Source organism: Quercus robur, chromosome 11 (genome assembly GCF_932294415.1).
Source record: "Quercus robur chromosome 11, dhQueRobu3.1, whole genome shotgun sequence".
Classification (NCBI taxonomy): domain Eukaryota; kingdom Viridiplantae; phylum Streptophyta; class Magnoliopsida; order Fagales; family Fagaceae; genus Quercus; species Quercus robur.
Genome location: NC_065544.1, coordinates 50,421,461 through 50,440,533, shown reverse-complemented (window position 1 = coordinate 50,440,533; position 19,073 = coordinate 50,421,461). Strand labels below are relative to the sequence as shown.

General features: G+C 32.8%; 2 protein-coding genes across 2 annotated transcripts; both read right to left on the bottom strand.

Moving 5' to 3' along the window:
• Positions 1-7,884: 7,884 nt before the first annotated feature.
• Positions 7,885-9,138, bottom strand: LOC126706583 (actin-depolymerizing factor 5-like). Its single transcript, XM_050406112.1, has 3 exons — positions 8,982-9,138; positions 8,598-8,857; positions 7,885-8,206 (listed from the first exon to the last, which is right to left on the bottom strand). Exons 1-3 carry the CDS (start codon positions 9,129-9,131, stop codon positions 8,056-8,058), a joined length of 561 nt encoding a protein of 186 aa, XP_050262069.1. The 5' UTR covers positions 9,132-9,138; the 3' UTR covers positions 7,885-8,055.
• A 3,784-nt stretch (positions 9,139-12,922) lies between these two features.
• Positions 12,923-18,483, bottom strand: LOC126705788 (26S proteasome non-ATPase regulatory subunit 4 homolog). Its single transcript, XM_050404991.1, has 10 exons — positions 18,317-18,483; positions 18,056-18,169; positions 17,848-17,953; positions 16,306-16,420; positions 16,021-16,230; positions 14,668-14,983; positions 14,345-14,420; positions 13,701-13,795; positions 13,545-13,613; positions 12,923-13,366 (listed from the first exon to the last, which is right to left on the bottom strand). The coding sequence occupies exons 1-10, from the start codon at positions 18,326-18,328 to the stop codon at positions 13,319-13,321; spliced, it is 1,161 nt and encodes a 386-aa protein (XP_050260948.1). The 5' UTR covers positions 18,329-18,483; the 3' UTR covers positions 12,923-13,318.
• Between the last annotated feature and the right edge of the window lie 590 nt (positions 18,484-19,073).

The window sequence follows — 19,073 nt, the reverse complement described above, 5'->3', positions numbered from 1 at the left end:
ATTACATGTAGCAAGTTGTAAAATGATTGTGTTTTTCATTTCCAAGTGTCCTCTGGAATTTTTAGATAAGCTGATCAAATGGAACCGAACAAGGGTAAAGTACTTTATTACAGGCTTTTTATTCTTTGGTTATTTTTAGAACAAGGTCAATAGGTCATGATGATACAGTTTTTTTACATTACCCCTTTTTACCATTTGTTAAAAGAGTCAACTATTATTAGAATAATATGGTTTTTATGAGGTTTATTATGTACTAATCACATTAAAGTGCATTAGTAATTATGAAAAAAATTTTGTCTTCACATACTTATTGCTATTTTTAAGAGTTGATAAAGGGCCAAAGAGTAATGTCAGAAACATACTTCTTTTCGCATATAAATTCACACTTTGCTTATATATTAATTTTTTATTAGATTTTAATACTTTTACATGAGTTCATTACATGTATTTAAAAAAAAAAACTAAAATTCAATTAAAAGTTGACACATAAACAGAATATTGATCTGGGAATAGAAATGATTATGTCTCTAGTATTACTCTTGGATTTAACCAACTTTTTTTTTTTTTTTTAAGAAGAAATCTTAATCGGAAAAAAGCATCTTTTGAACAATAGACATTGGATACGCTTTAAGTGTGTTAGATTATGAAGTCCCCTAAATCTAAAGACCTATTATGGACCTTGGATTCGCCTGAATAGGTTAGACAACGAAGATGAGCAAAACTTTGTTCCACTATTGAAGCATTAAATGGTTTTCGAATTTGTTCGTACTACCATTTGGCCAGTGTCATTTTCACTTCAATTATTACCACACATTAAATGTCACCAAGTAAATTTTTATTAATTACAATTGCATACAAAGGAGATATACAAAGCTATATATGTATGTCCTTGAATGCATGTCTACCTCTAGTGTCAACGTGTCATGAATTTTCAGATCACGACAATGATAACCGCATGATCAATTTGAGAATGAAGTTTGCACTTATATATATATATATATATATATTTTTTTTTTTTGCTAAACATGAGGTTTGCACTTATACTCTCTATACATGATTCTATTATTATGCATTGCATGCTGATTGAGAGATACACCTACCTAATTTCCAATTTCTCGTGTAGATCATTCATACAAATTTTATTCTCATCTAATTAATTATTGAAAGCTTTGTGTAACGGTCATATTGAAATCAATGAAATAGGAAATTTAATTAAACATTGTGAAGCATTGATATTTGTAATTTGTACCTGAGGGAAAGGGACAAATTGATCAAGATAAGAAGGTCCCACAGTCACTCAGTGTATGATTTTAAGGAAATTAGAAATAGGGGAACCCCAACATTTAATGAGTTCAAATTCTATAATTTTGATGTTTTTATTGGTTCCTCTTAAACGTTGGAAAATTTAGGCATGGTATTTGAACGATATCTATAGCTTATAGTCTTGCTTAATATGTGCCTAGATTTGCATTTTATAGTTTTACTTTTAATTACATACATCTAACATTAGTACAATTTTCTTATACTAGAGATATAACCACGATTATTTAGATCAAGAGCCATTTAATTAACAAAATAGCACTCGTGTGTTAAATGTGGATTGAGCCAGTTACGCATGACATCCGTACCACATGCCAACAATTACAAACCATCTTCCATTAATATATAGTGTTCCATATGGAAACAAACTAGGAAAAGTGGGCACTACACTACAACATTAAAAAGAGTTGAGCTTGAAAGAGAAACGTGTACATTTTTTTGAGTAGTTCATTCATCAATTAGAAAGAGAAAAATTTGACTTAAAAACAGCTCAGTGTCCACATCGTTGATTTAGACTTTCTTCATTATTTGTAAATGTTTTTGTTGATTTGTTTCTAAAATTACCTAAACGGTCACTAAACATTTGAAAAAATTAACTTATCATAATCGATTATGATAATATAATATTAAAAAAAAACCTTAAATCTACTTATATTTATTATCATTCTTTAAATTCATATAAAACAATGTTAAAGACAAACTCTTCTATGTCCATTCATAACTTCTTAAGTGATAAATTGTTGATGTAGCATCATTTTACATTGAAAAAATTCTTACATAACTTCTAAAATTCATTGATTCTGCTTTCATTAAACACTAATTATAATATATAATTCTGAAAAAAAAAAATTAGGAATTACTGTTTCCTATATTGGAGCAGCGAAAATGGTCAAAACTTCAGAGATTTAGATAAGAAAGTAGAGTAACACGTGGATTGAAAGCGCGTGGACAAAGCATATGGTCCAAATGGAAACACTGACATTTTCCTTTTAGTAAAAGCAGGAAACATTGACAGGACAATCAGAGTGGGACCAAATAAAAATAAATATAAAAGGAACTTCTGTTCGGTTTATCACTCAGTTTTTGACGGCTATGATCACATCTTGGAACGTGATGTTATTACAGTGTGGGCCACCATTTCTCCGGATTGGACGGTACAGATTGGACAACCCGTGCATCCATATTGTCGCGTGATGAACATGTGATCATTTCAGTTTCACGGGTCCCCATCTTTGCATACATTTTTCTGACTTTTTCTGAGCTGGAAAGTTGTCTGAGGTTGGAGAGTGAGTTTAGAATTTGGATCTGAAAGTTGCTATGTTTAGAACTTTTTTTTAATATTTTTATAATAAGTAACAGGTGGTTAATTGTTATTGATTCAAATTTGAACATAATGCTAAAATTATTTTTTTACCCAGCAATAACAACCTATTATTTAGAATTTATTATAAAAATATTGTAAACATATCATTTTTCGTTTGGATTTGACTTAAAAACCCTATAAAATTCAATCAAAACTATTTAAATTTTGATGGGTGGTGGTGAAAAATGAAAAATATCTGAGATTGGTCAAACTAAAGTGCCCGCAATTGCAGCAGGAAATGAATGAAGTTAGGTGGCTTCTTTAGCCACAATACATTTAATTTAGGTATTTTAGGTATTGGATATTAACTTTAGCATTTGAATTTATTCATCTAGTTTTTATTGATCGTTGTAGCATAAACCAATAGACAAAGTTTCCATTATTTTTAAATAGTATAACCTTTTTAACTTTTTCTATATTTTTATTTTTGACAAATACATAATTAAATTGCATTTTTTAACTACATTTTTCATACTTGTAAAATTTTAAGAAAATCAAAGATCAATAACTATATTATTAATCAAATATTTTAATTTAAATATTTTATAGTCTTATATTATGCATAAAAAAAAATTATGTATCGAATAATATATAACATTTAATTTGAACGAAATTTAACATACGTGTTAAGAACATAAATAACATGTTATACAATTGTTAGATTTTCAAACTATGTAACTATGTTAACTTTAAGTGGGAGTTTGAATTTCGCTCTTCAAAAAAAAAAAAAAAAAAAAAAAAAATTAATGGTTACATGAGTGATTGGTCAATAGTGTACACATAATTTTTATATGTGGCGTGAGACTCACATGTTAATGAGAGAGAAGACGCATAAATCTGACATACCTTCCTATAAAGTACTTGCAAAAGAAAATAAAAATTAGATTGGAGTAACATTGTTACCATGATTGTGTTGCATAATTCAATGGACATCTCTCTAGAAGACTCTTTTTATAAAAATATAATGTGTTCTTATCTCATTTGGTTGAGGGCTTTCAATTTATCAATTTACCAATGATGCATTTCCTTTATCATAGTATCTCTTTCAATCAAGACCTTAATGGCTTCATGATAAGGGGCATTGATATTACCATCATAGGAGAGATTAACATGCTAGCTTCATCACGGATGGGATTCTAGGCTCATGTCCATTGATTCCCACAAGATGGAGATCATGACCTCTCAAATATCAATATTGCGCTTGGATTTTGGGATTGTAGTTTGTCCTTTTGGCTGAGCTTGTTTAACTTGCTCGAAATTCCACGAGTGAGCTTATTGCTTTTTGATTGGTTGCCTTGATTAATAAATCATGTGACTTATTGATGAATGAAGTTATATAGTTGAATTGGTTCTTGCTAAATGGTCTATATGAAACAGGATAATTGGTTCTTTTGATGTTAGCAACTGCGCCGCCCCACCCCCCATATCTCAATGATGTTCTAAGGATGGACTATGGAGGCATGTTCACTGTCTGTTGTGTAGTTTTTTTTTCTCTTAATAACAACAACAACAACAATAATAATTTTAACAAAGAAAAAACTACAATTTTGGTCCATGAATATTTCTTTCCATTTCAAATTCATTCCTATAAATTTAATTGCATTCAATTGTGTCATTTAATGCTAAAGTTCAACTCATTTTAGTCTTTAAACTTTTAAAATTAAGGGTGTGTTTGGATACCGCTTATTTTGCTGAAACTGAAAACTTATTACTGAAAGTACTGTAGATAAAGATAAAAGTTAGTTGAAATAGTACAATGGGACCATAAATAGTACCAAAAAATGCAGTGGATCTCATGAATAGTAATAAAAATAAGCTGAATAGTAAAATAATTTTAATTTTTCATCCCAATCCAAACGCACACTAAGTTAATTTGTTTAAAAAAAAAAATTGAGTTAACATCAAAAGTCGAGGGAAAAGAAACAAAGATTAACACAATAAAATGTATAAGGCCAAACTTGAAATCATACCCCATTGAAGGACTAATGGTGTAAAAGTGTAGGGCCTAATAACAATAAGAGGAAAAATTAATTGGGTGGTCCATGAGCAAAGTGGTGCGCTGGCTGGGCCATGATTAGTGGACTTTATGATTAGATAAGCTTCACTTACACCAGCCCAAGCCTCATTATTTTGGTCCAGTTCAAAGCTTTCATTACTTTTAGCGTAGGAAGAGATTACAATCAATGGTGGACTAGTGGGGTTTTGTGGCACAATTTTGGTGTGATGTATGATGTATCCTGTTAAAGAGTATCTTCTTTAGGTGTTGGATTCTGCAAATTTTCTTCTTCCTTTTTTCCTGGTTTGGCAGAGGATTGCAGAAAGATAGTTCATAATTATATTGAAACAATCAAACAAGCATGCAATTTGGCAATGACATTGTGGACAACCAGGCCCATTACATTTGTTGGTGATTGGGGTATGATTCATGTTTTTAAATGATCAAAGTTATTTTGGCTTGGGAGTGGGTGTGAGTGTGACTTAATTTGGCATGGGCTAGTCCAATCCATGCTACAAAGCCTAGAGCCTAGATTCAATAATTGAGGTGGTCCTCTTTACTTTCAAGCATTGCAGTTGCTAGCAAATCAGTAAATAACATTTTTACCCAATTAGTACAATTATTTTCCAAAGTTTAGACTGATATGATATTCACAGTTCAATCAAAAAAATATTCTTTTCCCAGATAAGGTTAGACATTAGTGTTTGGAAGGACTTGCCTTTTGGGAACAGAGATGTTCCATTTACTTGAATAAGACCATATAACTGCAGTTTGGTCTTCAGGGAGGGTAGGCGATTGTAGTTTTCAACGTGCCTAAAACTATGCCACGAGTCACAAAAAGAGTCAAATTTGAAGGCACTCCTGTCCTAAATCCATTTATTAGATTGTGACTCATGATTCTGCTATAAGCATGAAGGGCATAACAATGTTAACTTTCAGTCTTTAGTCTTTACAACCTAGTGACTATTGACAATTTGACATGACAGTAGTGTGGTTACAATTTACAATTTACAATTTACAAAGATTTTTACAATGAGTTGACGTGACTAATTGTGATTAGAGCAACATCGCAAACACTACTAGAATCAATCATAACGTACCACCACGACAGTTATAAAAATGATTGCACAAAATTGTATCCCTAAACTTATTGATTTACAAATGCTAATTAGCAGTTTAGCACACAAACAAAATGATACACTTTATCACTCCCCTGTATTCATATGCACCTTGCATGTGGAATGCATCATTGCAGGCAATAGTTCTTTAATTATTTTGACTTTGATGTGTTATCATGTCAATGGTGGTTTTAGGCTTTTAGCTTGAAACTGTAATATTTTCCCAGCCCGTGAAAAAAGAGATAGACATGGGTATTTGTTGCAAAAAAGTAGTGAAATAGGGTATCATATCATTGAGTTTGTACAACTTGGACATATTAACAGTACGAAATATAGGACTTACCAACTGCCTCACCAAGAATTTCAGAGAGGACAGAAGCAAGAGGATAAGCACCCCCTTGATAGGAATGATGTTAGATATAAGAGTTAGGTGCCAAACATGATTTTAATTGTGGGTATGGGGGCCCATGACATTATATATCATCCCTATCTCAATCGTGTACATTTGCTTGCCCTGTAGTCCTTGCTTTTTAACATTGATTTAGGCCCTTTTGATTGTAGCAACTAGCAAGTATTTTTCTATGATATTTGATACCCTTAAATTACAATTAACAGCACTGGCCTGAACTTTTTTAAAGTTTATGAGTACTAGGACCCCATATGTGTTAGCAAGGTCGTTATGATTTTAACCACAAGGCTCTTGATAATAACTAAAATTTTACAGACATGTTGCTGATTGCCTTTTCTTATATATCATCAACCGTGATCCAATATGCTTGATTTCTGTTCCAACTGCTGAGTATGCATATGTAAGTAAAGGTTCTACCCGGAGAAAAAATATAAAAGTTGTGGAATTAATATAATATGATTGGGTCGAAACCTATAAGCTTAAGCTTCTGGATTAAGTGGTTTTCATATATGTTATATTAAAGCCTCAATTGGAGACTCTTTACTTTCTGAAGAAGTTAAAAAATGTTCATTAGAAACAAGTAAAGACTCGATGAAATTGGGACGGGGAAAGATTTTAAGCTCTATTTCAGTGGTAACCCTTTCTTGCTAATATCATTGCAGGCATATAAAATAGCACCATAACCATTATCAGCCTTGTTACTCTCCCTAAGTAAGTACTGCCAGTATACTGATTCCTATTGACATTTACCTTATCCTTATTGTGCTACCAACTTTAGTCCAAAGGGCTCATGCAGTTATACCACAAATCCTGTCCGATAGATTTAGGCATAGCATCAATTTTTCATTTAAAAAAAAGGCATAGCATCAATTTCATGCTAGGTGGCATGAAAAACTTTCATTATCACCCTTATTATGATCACCAAGAATTCCATGTATACAAACATCGACCTCATTTTTAAATGAACATGATACTAATCGATTGGTACAATTAAAAGAGTAAAAGTTGCTTAAAAGCTTAATTAAGTTCACTCCTTTACCTTAAAAATCCGAAATAAGCTAGAGATTAGAGTCATCATTTTCAATCCTAATTTGGCATGGCTAAGTTCATTATCAATTAAGTTTGTTTTTTTCTGCAGATTTAGCTGCTTGAGTTGCAAAGATTGAGTACTCTTATTATCATAGATCTTCATAATAATATTTCATCCTTTTCTATTGTTTCAATTTTAAAGGCTCAAAAAGGTTTCATTTATAATCCACAAGTTTGATAACAGAAGTTATATATAACAAAGTCAAGGTTTAATAATTATTTTTTGCATCGGATATATATTATTTCTCTCACAGTGCATGAGATCAATACAATATAAAAGAAAGAAAAAAAAAAAGTAATATATCAAATACAAATATACCTTCTCGTCAAAGTAGTGAGCAAATTGGCAACGATAAGTCTATAATTCAGAAATTTCATTTGAGCAGATATACATGAATTTAGTCTAGGTGCTGAATCAGCTTGTCTCATCACAATCTTGATTTTGACAAGGAATCCTATTAGTGCTAGTACAAGCAAATAGGCCCATTAGAGTTCAAGTGTCGCATTAATTCAACCTTTTTTGTATCTTTGTATGATAAAAGGGATCAAAACAAAAGGTCCTTTTGTCATTAAATTATCACACAGGGGGGGACATAAATATTATTATAAATTAGAGAGGTTTAACTTACATTAGTTGCGATTATCTAGAAAAAAGAAAAGAAAAGTAAAAGTAACAACAGCAACAAAAGGCACATATGGTTGGAGTTATTAAATAAAAGTAAGATGCCACAAACATTGTTTTAGCTAATTCTAATCACATCTATTTGGCCCTGTCCTTAATAACATCAAATCCCATCTCTGTTGGGTCGGTTGCCTGGACTTCATAGTGGATGCCATCTAGCACTCTCCTCAGCCCATCTTTGGAAGTAGCATATAGCATCTTTGCTCTTATTCTTGATGCTGTTGGAGACCTAATAAGAACCCAAATTTCACAATATTCATTAGCAATTTGGTTTAATGCAAACCATTGCATCCAAATCCAGTGCTTGTTATGCAGACTTTTATGCAGAGAAAGAAACATAATGAACCAAATGGCTGATCAAAGTAACTAATTGATCATTCTTACAAGTGGGTGTGAGGGATTCAAATCATTTTCGTATTTCAATGCAATGTCTAAAATCTAATCCTACTAGTAATACTTTAGGTGGTGGTGGTGGTGGTGGTTGTACCATGTTGCTTACAAGACTAAATTTCCATACCATATAGTCACAGGATTAAATTAACATAGCTTAAATATTATAATAAAGGTTTTAACAACTATTAGGATCTAGAGCATTAAAAAAAGCATGAAAGGTTAGGTACCATGCAATGAAGAAGATCTTGCTCTTCCGGCAATTATCAACCGTGACAAAATCAAAATCAAACACTGCATATCTACAATCATCAGTAGGCAATGAGGCTGCAAGTTCATCATAGCCTTCGCCAGGGCCGCCAACCTTGTCGACGGTGACTAGCTTAGATCCCTCATCGATCTTGAACACTATGTACCTATGCACCTTCTTCCATTTCATCTCATGGAATGAGTTCTTGCACTCATCAGTCACCCACATTCCAGTAGTGGCCTGTCATTATGTCACATACACCCAATTGCACTAAATAAACCATAACACATAGTTTCATAAATTTTTTTTTTCTTGGTAAACATGAATGAAAAGAAACAAAGAGTATTGTGAAGAGAAATTGTACCATCTTGAATGCCATTGCCATGGTTGTTGACTTGTTGTGAATTGTAAATTTAAGGTGGTCTGAATTTGAGAGTGGTTGCACTTGGGTCTTATATAAAGATTGGGTTATCCAAATGCCATTAAGGTTCATTGATATTACAACTTTGTTCATGTACTAGATCTAAGGTGTATATACTAGATTATTTCAATGACCAAGTTGCCCTTTAGTAGATTTGGTTTGTCTTTGCTATTGGACGCAACCATCTTCAAGTGTAAATATTTTTTGTGTTTGGGTCCACTATGAGTGGATTTACCAAAGTAACAATGGCAACTAATAATAATGAATTGGCACAATATATCTACACTTCCATTGCATTTATGAATGTTACTTTGAAATGAAAACTTTCCTGATTTTCACAGGTTTTATTAAATTTCCATTTAGACTTTAAAAAAAAAAAAAATTTAAGAGGATAGTAACGTTCATTAATAATAAGATAAATGTAATAATACATCTTCAGTCAATGTTTCAGTCAATGCTTACTCAATCATATTAGGATTTTCCTCTATTCAAGTTACATAATTATCAATACCCTTGGCATACGTGTGAAAAATGCATCAATCTAAACTCTTGTAGCTTTTAATGAATCCCCATAATAACATTATCAATAGCCATCAGTGGATTGCTATACCAACTGAATAATTTATTTTAGAATCCGATTAACAGATGTCCTTAGGGCATTTATTAATGGATCATTTTATGAAAGTTTTGAAACCATTTTCATTGAAAATATAAAAAGTTATCAAAAAAATTAGTTATTTTTTCTTTTTCCGTAATTTTTTTTTTTAAAAAACATTTTACAAACCAATACTTATAGGGCATGAGTTAACTTTTCTCTTTATCATAAATGTTAATTATATGTTAAAATCAAATTATTCATCTCAAAATGAATGGATAGAATTTTAAAATTTTGATAATGAAATTACCATAAAACTTCTAAAAAAATTTAATGTTTATCTTAAGGAATTGTACTCCTTTAGACTTGTCAATAAAAACATTTTTTTACCCTAAAATTTCTATCCTCTGCGCATTATTTTGTCTCCAACTTTCAAAAAATAACTGTTTTATTTTCCTCTGCATAATAAGTGGTTCAGTTTACCCAATGTTTGGTTTATACTTTAAAGTTTTATTAGAAATTGGAATTTGGAAAGCAGGAGTTCCTTGCCGTCCCATGTTAGATAAAGCATAGGTATCTACACATATGCTAGGTGATTCATGAACAAGCGGTCGACATGCATAAAACTAGGGGTGTATCTGGTTTTTTTTTTTTTTTTTTTTTTTTTTTAAATATAATTAAGGATTTAATGACTGAATGATAGTGAGTGACAGTTGTAAATGAGTGCAGTAACCATCGCACAGTGTGGGCATGGAAGTAAGAATTTTTGTATTGATTCACGTCATACTTGGTAGGAGTTGAATAATTCGAGTGGTAATAAATGTATTGTACTCACAATGATAGCTCATCAAAGTCTCGGTTATACATGTGATATTACTCTTACCGTCACAAAGCATGAGATTGATGAGTTCACACTTTACACCGGAATTTTTTTTTTTAATTTAGAAAAAAAAAAGAAAAAAAGAAAAAGAAAAGAGGTATAGTACAGTTCCCTTTAGGAAAAAAAAAAAAAAAAAAAAGCATAGTTCTGCAAACTATGGCTCACTGGAGAACGTGTAAGCAGAAAAGTAGAGACTAAAACAATGGGCACAGCAACAAAAGCAAATCGGTGAGTCATTCATGAACCTTCTCTTATTAGAAATATTCGGAATATAATTATCATTTTCACAACTTAGAAGTTTTTTTTTTTGGGAAACACAAATTGGAAGTTATAATTAGAGCAGCATTACTCATTTTCTTCTTTTTAGGTAAAAGAAAAATTATACTACCATTAATACATTGTAATTAATTAATACATTGACATAAATGAAAAGTTTTGATTTTGATGATATAGAAGAATAAATGAAGAGAATTCTCATAGTTTATCCAGATATATAAATATAGATTATTATTTCTATGTCCACACTTCATATATACCAGTGCATCATGTATAAAATATAGACATTTGAATGTTTGAATTGTCCACATTTTACACATGGTGTATCCAAAGCTTGAAAATTCTTAATGCATGACAATCACGATACTTTTATTATACACAAATCCCATCGGATTACATCCAATAGTATGAAGAAAGTTAATATAAGACTTTGTATAGCTAATTAGCTACACTCCCTATTCTCTATCACAAAAACCCTCTTGACGTGTATGAAAACTAACATACCATACAAAACATAAGCAAAAGTTAGCAACTAATACAGTGGTCCCATCTCGGATCGCACACCCACATCTCCACTTGTCTATCTTTGTGTCTCCTCAAAAGTCTTTGCGTGAAAGCAAAGGAGGAAAAGAGGATCATCGAGGAACTATGCACATAGATTGTTAAAAAGATAAAAAGAAGGTAAAATAGTTTCTTGGTATAAACGAGTCAATGAATGTGCCACCAATCACCATTAGTCCATTCAGGTTCTTTTGCCAACTTGGTCATCATTTCTTTGTTTTTATATTCGTAATAATTCTCAACACACACATAGTTACATACCCTTCTAGAGGTTGAGCTTTTTCACAACTTTGTCTAAAGAAATTGCAGTGGATAGGAGCAACATCCCAACAATTATTCCATAAAATAATAAGCAAATAGCTAATCACCATTGCTGATGATAAAGATGAGTATGTGTGAAAGAGAGAGAGAGAGAGAGAGATTACAAACACTAAAATCCAGCATTATAGCAAGCAAGAAAAAGTGAGGGAGGTGCATGGGGAGGCATGTCCCTCATGTGGGTGGCCCTATCCTTGACAAAATTCTCAATTAGGCCCACAATTTGTTGGCATGGCTTATTTGTATATTATAAACAATTGAGTCTCCAATCCACACGAAGATGGTGAATGATGTAGTACCTGCTCTAGGATCAACACCAAGAATCTCGCCGGTAGCTCCCAACTTTTTTCTTATGGAAGTAATCAAATTTGGTGGTTGCACATTGATCCATATAAAGTTGAAAAGACGCATTTGTGAGTACCATAATTTACATGAACATTGTAGTATAATGGCATATACGGCCCGACCATGTAGTTGAGTCAGTTTTTCCTTAAGGATGGTCCAGAGTCGTTCCCTGCTTTGCTACCTTGGGAATTATTTTGATGCAAAATGAAATAAGTGGTACACATCACAATTTTAGGCAGTGCATCTAACCACAATATAGAGTGATAATCCAGGCTACAAGAATGAAGACACTTTTGCTTAGGACCTCTGGATCATGATAATTTCAACCTAAGCATTAGAATTCAGCAATTTCTTGAGACTTGTCAGCTTACAATTAGTATGTAATGCTTTAACATACAGACATGGACACAAGAAATTTGACCAATCTCTTCTAGCATACTCCAATCTGGACAGAGCAACAGTGGGATTTGTTTTTTTATGCGGCCACATTTGAGGAAATTAACCAGGCCAGAATGTTATCTTGGTACTTGTAAATCCAAGCAGGCCCCACTCCTTGCTCATGATTGGACTATTTTGTTTGAGCTGGACAGTAGTAGCCATTTCTGAATAGCTGTATTAAGATGACAGCATCTCACATCACAAAAATGTCAGACAAATGTTGCTGTGAATGTGTTATTGCATGAGCTTCCTGTGGCATCAAATTGTCTTTGGTACCTCAATTATTCAGCATCAACCACAAGCAAATAACCTGGGTGACCTTTGAGCATACATGGACCAGTAAGCCCAACTGTAAACAGAGACAAAACCTTGAAGCAGTACCATATCATATAAGGCATTAGATTGTGATACTGGTCCTAACACATGAGATAGTACACTGACCAAAAAAAAAAAAAAAAAACCATTAATCCATGAATAAAAATTACTAGTCTGTTGTCATAATTGTGTCACAATAGAGTGCATGGAGTTTAAAGTATCAGTAGACCCTGTTCTTCTCTTTCATAGAAGATAAAACAAGGCATGGAGTCGTGGACAATTCACATGGCTTACAATGTTTAGAAATATTAACAAAGAAATTGCAACAAGCTTGTGACTTTAAAAGAAAAATTCAATTGACTTCTATTTCAATGACGCAAAGGCTTCATAGTCCCAAGAGAAATAGAAGCCTACATCAGGCCTACAGGAAAGGAACAGAATGCTTCTAAGATAGATCATCAATGTCAAGGCAACTATAGCATCATCCATTTTCAAACGTAGAATTGGGTTCTGAAGTTGAAGCTCTTGCTTAGCGGTATTGTAGAAGCATCTTCACTTGTCCTCCTTAGGTTGTTCATCTTCATTCTTCTTTTGTTGTTCCTAATGAAGATTTCCACACACACAAAAAGTGAGTTCAAAAAAATACACTACAAGTCTACAAGAAGTTGATACAGTAAACACAAACATTAATGCCATGATGAAAATAAGAATGATGACAGGAACACAGATATATTTAGTAACCCATGCAGGTCTTATTGAAAAAGTTCTATAAACTCACCTCAGATTGACTTTGCAGAGATGCAATCAGATCTTTCACTGAAGGATCATTGGGGTCAACTCCTGGAAGCTGTGAGAAAATAAGATGTCAAGATAATGATAGCATATACTAAACTGACTATTAGAAATTCATAAGTGCAAGTTGCAGTACACATACTGATGCAAGAACAGATGCCACAAAGGCCTGATCCTCCAACACCTTGCTTACAACAGATTGATCACTTGTACCTTCCTGCATGGACATTTGAAGAGCTGCATGCAACAAAATTACAGTAATGGATCAGTACATGTCAGGAATGTAATAATTAATAACTGGATTTCTCTCAAGATTCAAAATCTTGAAATATTCCTAGTTTACTACGCCACTTAGCCAGCTTGGTAAATTTTGACAAGGCCATCACAATGAGTCAGGCCTGAGTTTAATATGGAAATCACAAGCAGGAACACAATGCACCTCTTAACATTTGCAAGCATACGACACAAAAAGAAAAAAGAAAAATTAAAGTACAGAACAGTGCTGCATGGGTGCAGACAAGTGTCTTAGAAATTAGAATAGCATTCATATAACAAATTGAAGATAAAATTTGTTCCAGATACAAAGCAAAAAAAAAAAAAAAGTTGAATGATAGAAAATGGAAGATTGTTTCATGTTCTTCAGAGCTAACATGTATGCATAAAGTAGAGAAAAGTAAAATCATCAAAACAAGGGGAACAAATGTTGGAATAAGCAAAACAACATAAAAGATACTCGAAGTATCATACAACCCCAAAAATAAATGGAATAAAGCAAACATAACTTACCTAAGGCCAGCTCCTGATCCTCAGCACTTGCCTCTGACATCTCAACATCACCCCCGGAGTGACCAGATCCAGAGACCTAACACCAAGTCATTTGTTGAGGCCAAGTCAAATTGAAGTAGTTCTTTGTAACAAATAATGGCATCCAAGCAAACAAACCCATAACCTTAGAGCATTACACACATAATTCAACAAGAGTGCTCACGCACCCACAACTGTTCAGATTGAAGTTTAAAGGACCACTACTCATAACATCAGTAATTTTCTTTGTTCACACGTGCACACACACAAATGTCAAGGATATAAATTAAAAAGAAGACACCAACCTTTTCTTCAGTAACTTTTTTGATATCTTCAGGAGCTGTAACGTTCACATGTTCTTCCATAGTTGCATCTTCTGCATTGGATGATGGTTCCTCTCCTTTTTCTTGTCTAGAAGTTTCCTCAGCAGCCCTCTTTGCAGCAGCTTCTTGCCTTGCCCTCTCCTCTTCTAAAGAAACTCTAAGGGCAAGAGCCAACTCAGGATCTATATTGGGATCTACACCAAAATCAAAGCCAGTATCACCACCAGAAGCAGCAGCAGCCGCAGCAGCAGCCACAAAGCCACTTCCTCCTTCCCCATCTCCAGTGAAAACAGGTGTACTGCATTTGAAATAGACAATTATATCACTTATGTAAAAGATTGGGAAAAAATTCACCATTTTATTCTTTTAGTATATTGAAGAAAGATGGCGCCAAGGAAAAACAAAATCAGAAACCTATATCTTAGTTCACAAAATTTGTTGAAAAGTAATATGTCAGAGGGAAATAAAGTCCTACATTGAATATGGCAATACCTTCATGCAGATCGTCCTCTATCCTACTACCCTTTTCTTTTCTATTTCTTTCTTCTTTGTCCTTTTCTTTTGGTTGAGAATCAGGGATGATGTTTGCACGCTTCTCACAAAGCGCAAGTGAAAGTATTTACTTTTTATATAAAAGGAGATGAAGAGGTGTGGAAGGTTGGGAGAAAAGAGGAACAAAAGGCCAAGCAGCCTATCAAGGGTTTTGCAAGAAGATAGGGAAAGCAAGAGGGGAAAGCACAATAGGAAGACACAAAAAGTTGTGACAAAGGTGGTCATGGATTAGTGAATTGTAACCGCTTTATGTAAATGAGGGGAATATATGCATATATATATATATAAGTATCCTTTAGTAATTACTCTTTTCATATGGTATGAAATTCAGACATCCCAAAGATTTTTTCAGAAATATGACATATTCCATTATCAGAAATGACATAACATTCTCTTTATTTGTAGTAGGGATGTTACACCCACCTTTACCATTTTACAGGAGCAAACAGCAAAGTCTGGTACCAAATATTTTTAGTTGGTTATCATCATAAAAATCCATATATTGAACATTTCTATCAATTTCAGGTTCTTCAAAACAAACTGTCAATGATTTTCCCAACTTTCTTTACTCTAATATGTATTTCTTTTGGCCCCCTCAAAACTTTTTCTAAGACTTTTTTTACTAATATATGTTGACATCCAAATTTAAATTTACAAATCATTCTAGTAAAAAAAATACTGATTTTTTTATTTTTTATATTTTTTTACCACAGACGAAATGTCAAGATGCAAAATACATTTAAAAGAAAAGGCCAAAAAAAAAAACACAGAACATGAACCCACCTGATAAGCACATCAGAGAGAGCATTTGCACTGGAAGGAACATGAACTATATGACTGCTGTCATTAGCATTAACAGCAGCAAGGAGGGCCTCCAGCTTCTCAGGTTTCTCATCATCCTCTTCACCAAAGTCAACGATATCAAGAGCTACACTGTTCTTTTTTAATTTCTTTCCAATCGTCTCCAACGCTTTCTTGTCATATTTGACAGGACTAAACACAGGGCAGAAAATAAAAGGTTAGATATAAACAAAAATGAATGAGCTACTCAAAGCTCAGATTTTTTACCTTCCTGCAAAAATTATAATCCGCTGTTGCTGATGTTTGTTTTGGCGATGCTTAAGAGCCAACTGAGCCACCTGGATTCCAGCAGCTATGTTTGCCTCACCCCCCATTTCAAGACCTATACAAAAGCAAATCAGAAATCGAAAAAGAATATGATAGAATAATGCACTTCAACATGACAAGGAACAGCTGAAAGTTATGCAAATGTCTAATTTATTTACCCGTTTTATTGTCACAAAGTTCTGTAGCAATCTAATATCATCATGGTTTCATCCCAAAAAAAAAAGTACATGACACTCAAGGAACAACAAATTTTCCCATCTAGTTATATATTAAGCCATGAGTCAAAATCGTTAAAAGAACTGACAATTCTGTGTAGGTATGAAACATAATAGCAAGCTCCTCAATCTATAATACTTATTCGAGCAAATGCTGTCTTTGGAAACTGAAATTTGAACAGCATAACACTTTCTGATACCAAAGAATAGACCTTTACACACAATCTTATAACATACTCTCCCATCACTCTGCAGAACTATGAATGAACAAACCATAAAAAATTCCAAACTACATAGACAAGTCTCACTCTAAACGAAAATAATTTTATTATCCAAATTTAACAGTCATTGGGGCCACGACCTTTTTCACATACAATAAATTTATAAAGAATGATGGTAGACAGTCCTCAAATTTAACTTGAATCAATGAAGTAAAGTAATTTACATCTTTATCTTTATATTGAATAGTATTGCACATGTGACCTAAGATAACCTTTATTTTCTAGTGAAAAAGATGAATTGAATTTATAATTTTTACCCAGTCATCTATGATATAGTAAAGGCTTAACCTATTAAATGAATTACACAACAACAAAAATTCAGCATTACCACAACAACAAAGCCTAGTTTCAAAACATAGGGGTCAGCCACATATATTGTTCCTTGCCACTCTATCCTATTGAAAATCATATTCTTTGCGAGCAACAAAATTTTTTACCATCCTATCAAAAATCAGACTATTCGTCAACAACAAAAAAGTACCATTACAACAAAAACAAAAGCCTAGTTCTAAAACTTTGGGGTTGACCACATGTATTCTTCTCTGCCATTCTATCCTATTGAAAATCATATTCTCTGTCAGCAACAAAATTTTTGGAGCTAACTACGAATTCTCAATAGATTAATCAGGGCCAACCAAATATATAAAAAATGGTATGACCCCATGAACTTCAATTATAGTTTCTCACCCCTAAATAATTGAGTCACCTAAATTCCATAATGTCTATAAAATTATTTTCTCTTTAGACCTTCCACTTGATATTTATGAATGTTTTTTATCCTTTGCGTTCATCATCTCTATCAATAAAATTGCAGTAATTACCTATATATATCCAAAAACCCAATAACATAAATTTTTATCTCTATCAATAAAGTTACATTATTTACCTATCCAAATACAAAATTTCCAAAAACCCAATACTAATATTGAATCAGAGACATTGACTAGTAAGTGAATTAAAAAAAAGAAAAAAAGAAAAGACCATACCATGCATACATGCCAAAATCTTGCCAAGATCAGAGGTGGGAGTGGCCAATACACGAACCCCTTTTCCCGCCATTGTCAAAATTCCCACAGTGTTCTCTGGATTAGCCTATAAATTCAATCAAAACCCCATTTTTTATTAATAAAAAAAATTCAAACAAAATCATTAAAAAAAAAAAAATTCTAACATAATAAAACATAAATATGTGACCTGGGTTTTGGCACCACAGATGAGATTAACAGCGTCAGATTGGGCTTGAAAACGGGACGGAATGTAATCACCGTTCCTCATCCATTCTGAATTATCTATGCATATCATTGTTGCCTGTTTTATTGAAAAAACATCATCATCAATTACATTCATGATTTATGTGTACATATATATAAACCTAATTCAACACAATATGAAATACAGATATACATTAAAAAAACGAAACCCAGAAAAGAAAGAATAGGGGTTTTCAGTTCAAACCTCGAGAACCATGGTTGTTAAGCTTGTGTGAGCAAAGAGCGAAGTGAAGAGTTGAGACTAATGAAGTTCTGTTTTTTTGGGTTTTTGAGAATGTTTTTGAGTTTATGGAGCTTTTGACGTTAAGGTTATACTGAATATTACAGGGTCTGTCTTTTTCTTTCTTTTCCGCTACTGCACTCAAACTTTAGTTGTTAAGTCGACGATGAGAAAAGTAAAGTCGTTGTAATATATGCTTTCGTAAGGGTAAAACCGTAAAGTAATATAAAACTAATACGGCGACTATTTAGGTTTTGAGGCAATAGTTTTTCTGCGACTCAATTTTATTTCCGACTCTTTTCGCTCAATCTGTGAAAGAAAAAAAGAATTAGCTTCATATAAGTTTAGAGTTATTTTCTTCCAGACTTGCTATATGGCAATTTGAAAGGGTATTTAGGTGCAGTTTTAGTCACGTGACTTGTTTTAACAATGCATATGGATAGGCTTAAAAATCATGATGTAATGGGATTGAAGAAAATAGGTCCAAACCGATTTGAAACTACTTTGTCCAATTAAAAATTGCCCATAAACACGAATTCATGATCTTACTTTCATGGTGTTGTCGAAATATCTTGTGGTCAATTTTATGAGTGTTTTAGGGTATTGGTTAATGTTGAATTTTATAATGTAATCGATTGGCTTTTTATAGGGAGTCGAGTCACTTTCAATTTAAAATGTATTTGTTTATTAGTTTTATTATTTCCCAATGTAGGCGGGACTC